The 5441-nt window shown below is 39.5% G+C and overlaps 1 protein-coding gene across 1 annotated transcript in view; it reads left to right on the top strand.

Annotated features, from left to right (window-relative positions):
* The window catches only part of PSMD1 (proteasome 26S subunit, non-ATPase 1), a 75593-nt gene that overhangs the window by 48779 nt on the left and 21373 nt on the right, over positions 1–5441 (top strand). The window contains exons 17-18 of the mRNA XM_080409331.1: positions 9–123; positions 3170–3286. Coding sequence (XP_080265457.1) covers positions 9–123; positions 3170–3286 — 232 coding nt within the window. The remainder of the gene's footprint in view (positions 1–8; positions 124–3169; positions 3287–5441) is intronic.

The following is a 5441-nucleotide window of genomic DNA, read 5'->3' as shown; positions in this document are numbered from 1 at the left end:
TTCTTTAGGACTCCTGAACAGTGTCCAAGTGTGGTTTCTTTGCTGTCAGAGAGCTACAATCCTCATGTGCGTTATGGGGCTGCCATGGCTTTGGGTATCTGCTGTGCGGGCACTGGAAATAAGGTGAGGACCAGAAGCATCTATTGCCAAGACTTTTTATGCTCTCTTGCCACAGAGACATTTGTGTGGAAACATCCCACACACAGATAGATTTCTTGCACATGTACACTGCTAGCCAGCTGGAGTAGAGCAGTGCTACTTTAAATTATTTAACTGTCCTGGGCATAGAGAATTCTTTTCCTCCTTCTACAGAGTAGATAAAGTAGAAGAATATTTTTATACATCGTTGCCACATCCTTGGAATTTTGTCTTCAAAACTTTTCTTAAGAGTTTTCTTACTGTCAAGTTGCCACTGAACTTTAAATGTATATTCACTACTCCAAAATCAATACTCCTTTGCCCTTGGAGTTGATCTTTTACAGATTGCTTTATGGGGAACAAGGGGGTGCCAGTGACAGGAAAACAGCAGGGGTGTTGCTTAACTTCTAGCTCCTTTTTTCTTTCCTGTGATACACGATTCGTGGAAGATGCACATAGTAAAGCCAAGTGTAGTGAAATTTAATGAAATTTACTGGAGTTGCAGATGTGTAATTCACAGCCAGTAAATTTTATTCTCACTTTATAAGTGTCAGTGAAGGATGATTCTCACATAAGATAGCCGGGACCTTTTAGAGTAAAAGGATTCCTACTTCTGCTGTGGGAAGTGAGCGGTCATTGGGACAAGCAGCAAGTAAACTTGGGGATAAACTTCATCTACTTCACCCAGATGTGTGTATAATCTGTACTGGTACTGAATCATAGTTTCAAAACAAATGCACAGCCTGTCCGTATGGAAGTAATATTTCATGCTTCTGAGTCTTTGATAAATCTCATTCTTATCTGTATCGTCCCTTCCTCAGCTAGTATTAAACACTTGGTCTGTGGCTCTTGCAAGTTGAGTGTTCCCCAGCATGTCACTTGTATTGTGAAATGCGTGGAATGCTGACATGCACTGCCTGCCGCCTTTAGTCTCTAAAGCGTACAGACTTGAAAGCAAACTGAAGGTCCTATTTTTATCCAGGTTGCTTTATTCTTAAGTGGAAGGTGGAATCCAGGAGCTAATTATTTTTAACCTACTACATCTGACAAGCTGATTTAAGTGGAAATGCTTTTAGTTGCACAAAGGAGTCTGGTTTATTTCCAGATACATTGTGTGATAAAGACCTAAACTGTCTGATTAAATGCAGAAATGTCAGAGCTTATATTAGTAGGTTTTGAAGGCCCAAATATATTCGACTTTGGAGATCAGAAAGTTCAGCTTCTTGTTGTAGTAGATGTTCCATACGTGGTATTGAATGCGTGCCAAAGAACGAATGAGTCATATTCAGGTGCAGAAGCACAGCCTCCAAAATAGCTCATTTGGCAAAAGCAGTCTAAGCACAGGCATGACATTATTCTAGAAGTGGTTCTTAAAAATAGTTTTTTCTATAAAATCAACTTGCTTTAAAAAGCCTTACCCTGACAGAAGGAACACCAAGAGGGGTCTGTGCTGGGAGAGTCATGCACTTGACTGCATGCTCAGGTCCTCGGTTTAAGTATGGACAGGAGAGAGCTTTGTACAAGAGATTGCCAAGCGATCCTGTCTGACTTTGTAATCAGAAGATCACATAACAGATTAAAAGAGGCTCTCCGAGTTTCTTAGGGTGTATGCTGAGCTCTTATCTCTCCTGTTCCAAAGAGTATCTTAACAGTTTGCTTCGCGTGCTGTTTCAGAGGGCTTTTAGAAAGCCCCTGTGTTGCCACAGATGAAATCTATCTGTGCAAGCCCGTGGCTGTACAAACTGCTGTCTCGGGTTTATTCTGCTCAGATCTGAAGAGCATGGTTGCTGGAGGCTGGCTGAGCTCACTAACAACTTGCTGCTGTTGAAACAGGTGGCCTTGGTCCCTCCTGCCACCTTTTGTTCTGTCTCATGTCCAGTTCCCTAGTGAGCTGGTTCAGACACAAACTCTCAGAAAACTGACCCAGATAACAACATAAAAGGGAGCAGTTCTCTGTTGAATTATGCTGGAAAAGCTCACAGAGAGGTGCGACAAAGATTGCAGCTAGCATGAGGAAAGGGAAGGGACTGGGTAGCTGAAGGGCAACTGAGGAAGGAGAGGGATCTCATTTTGGTAGCAGTGTGTTTAGATGAGCGCAGTTGTCCTGTGTAATATGTGCTGAGGACCTTGTATGATTAGAAATGAATTTGTGTCTGTAGTAATTCTGGGTATATTTAAGTCATGGCTTGCAAAGTGGCAGAACTGTAAATGGAGATGAAAAAATGTGCTTACAAGAGATTATTTAGTCTGAGATGCCTGCACATTGCCCATGCTGGTCTTGGGTACATCTAAGCAGCATCTATTACAATAGACTGTCTTACAGCTTTTCATAATCAATGACTGCATTGAACAGAATGCTTACCGATAGGTCATTGTGGATCATATTCATGTTGCATTTAGTTGGGAACTTACTGAATTTGAAGAAGCAACTGAGCATTTTGAAATGTTTTAAAAACCTGGATTTACTATACGGGTGCTCAGAGGCAGCCCCACCTGATTTAGGTTTGAAATGAATGCTTTCATGTGATGCTAAATGTTACAGCTTCTTACAATAAAACATAAAGTCAAGAATGTGAGACCTGGATTGTTTCACCATCTCATTTTTTAACCTCCAACGTGTTGTTTGATATCTCTGGTTCATTTGTTCCTTATACAGAAGAGGAAGGTAATGCTGTGTATTTTGTTGGTAAGAATGGCAAAGTGTATGAATAATTTATGTGTATGATTTAAGGCATGTCAGTAGTTCTAATGTGATGAATGCATCTGTCGCTTACAACAACTGTTGTTTATCTGTTGCCCTATTTCTGCAGGTAGGTCTTGTTCCATCCATCGCTTTTTTTTTTCCTGATTTTTAGATTAAAATCCACAGAAATACAGATTTCTGCTTCATTTACCAAGAACAGGCAAAATACATTTTATATCTGATAGCATCAGAGTACTGAATTCTGGGATACTAAAAATAACAGTATTAACTTTGTGACTGCTTATTTCTTGGGTTTTGTTTTTCATTTGTGTTTTCTTTTTTTTTTAGGAAGCAATTAATTTGCTTGAGCCAATGACAAATGATCCTGTGAACTACGTACGTCAAGGAGCTCTGATTGCATCTGCCCTTATCATGATCCAGCAGACTGAGATTACCTGCCCAAAGGTAGTGTGGCGCACTTTATTTACTGGCTTGTTAGGTGGAAAAATTGTCCTGGATGCCAGATCTTTAGGGTTTGGCACTGCATGTAAGTTTAGCAAGAAAGTGTATGTGTCTTGTAAAGAGCCAGAGCTGGATGCACAGCAGGAAGCTCCTGCATGGATCAGATGCTCACTTTGGAATGGGGGAGCAGTGCACGCTGATTGAAACGTGGTGGATAGATAACAGCATTTTAATTCTAGGTATTAATAAATGCTCTTTCTTAAAAGGTCTGAAAGCATCTTCGATGATATGAAAGTGACTGTCTTCCACTAACATGCACGAGGCCCGTATATTCGTGATTTATGTGAGCACTGTGATTTAGTGAAGAAGTTGGTTTTGACCGTAGTAAACTTAGTTTTGAATGTTGTCAAGCTGCAGGGAAGTCCTGCTGTAACTATGTTTCTTTTGTAGCTAGTCTTTTCAGGTGAAAGAGTTTCTGCTGTCAGGACTGGCTTAGTGGCTTAATAGCAGATGCATTGGTTTTTTAATGGAGTTTTTCTTTCTGCTCAGAAGGCAAAAAGGATGGCATGTGCAGTGTTTAGCTTTTAAAAACAGATTGCCCTGTGAATATATGACAGATGATGATATGCAAACATTTGTACAGGCTAAAGTCCACATTAATAGAAGCTCTGAGGTTCCCCATTTCATCTGCTCTGGTGAGTGCTGAGGCGGAGCAGTAGCTGGTACTTTGCTACTCATCTGTCATACATGGGTTGCTTTTGATGTCATTTTAGAAATTGAACTGTGATAAAAACAACCACTTTTTTACTGTATTTGGATGAGGAGAAAGAAAAAAAAAATCTTTGGTGGAAAATTTTACTTGGGAAAGTCAGTGAAGGAAATCTACAAATACAGATATCCAGGTATTTCCAAGTCATGGAACGTGTGCTGGCAGACAGTTTGTTCCTTGGAATTATTAAAAAAAAACCAACCACCCACATACAAAAACCCCAAAAAATCCACCAAAACCAAAAAACACCAACCAGTTAGTTTTCACTGAGCAGTATCTGGGATCATTATTTATATTATCAGAATTGTAGTTCAACTGAATGAGCCAGTGGAGGACACTTAAGAGTTAACATTAGATCCCCTCATCTTCTAAGATCCAAAGTCTCTGTAATGTGAAGTTGAATTATCTTTCTGAGGAAAGAAATTGCTTGTTGTTTTTATCATTTCTTCCTTGGTCAGGTGCTTGGAAAGCCAGCCATCAGTATAGGAGATTGGGTTTAATCATTCTCTGCACCTCTAATGATGGGCAAATTGTATAGCTCTTGTGTGCCTCAGTTTCCCACTTGAAAGAAATATGATACTTTCTTCTGTGAAAGGATGTTATGCGAATAAATTCATTTTAGTTTATAAAGCACCGTAATCCCCTTAGGATAGGAGTTGACACTGCTCCGAATCAGTCAGACTTCCAAGACAGTTGTGGATCATTTGCTGAGTCTGCCTATTGGAGTTTCAGTCTTCTTGAGATGATAGATGAAAGAGTCTGTGTATCCTAAAGGAAAGTGCAAGCAGGAAAAAGCTAGCAAAAATACAGCTTACTTGAGGTGTGTAATAAGTCAGATTTCTTTCCCCAGAAAGGCTTGGTAAGCTTGACTTCAAAGGTATGTGTAATACCTAGGCTTGTTAAATTGGTGATTAAAATAGTTAGCTAGCAAATACAGGATGAGATGTATAGCGTAGGGTTCAGTGGCTTGTTTAAAAATGGGGAAAGGAACTGAAAAAGCTTTATGCCAGAGCCTTGTTTGAGCCAGAATTTGTGCAGTGTTACATGACATAGATACAGAAGGCAATTCATTACCCAGTCATAGAAATGGGGCAGATATTAAAAACCAAATAAACAAAAAAACCCCAATCAGCCCCCTAGACCCACTGCAGATGATAAAATAATAAATAATCACTGAAATATTCTGCTAGTTTAGGAACTAAACAGAGTATATAAATTTTGTTTTGAACACCCCAAAAGTTATAACCTTCATCGTTTCTTGCTCAAAAGTAAAAAAGGAATATTTTGAGGAATATGCTGTCAATTAAGTTATTTATTATCCATGGGAAACTTTTCTTTGGAGCTCTCTGCCAGTCTGAAGCAAAATTGTTTTACTCTGATGTGAAAGGG

The sequence above is a fragment of the Falco punctatus genome, assembly GCF_963210335.1.
Source record: "Falco punctatus genome assembly, chromosome: 13".
Taxonomy (NCBI): domain Eukaryota; kingdom Metazoa; phylum Chordata; class Aves; order Falconiformes; family Falconidae; genus Falco; species Falco punctatus.
This window is presented reverse-complemented; position numbering and strand designations above follow the sequence as displayed.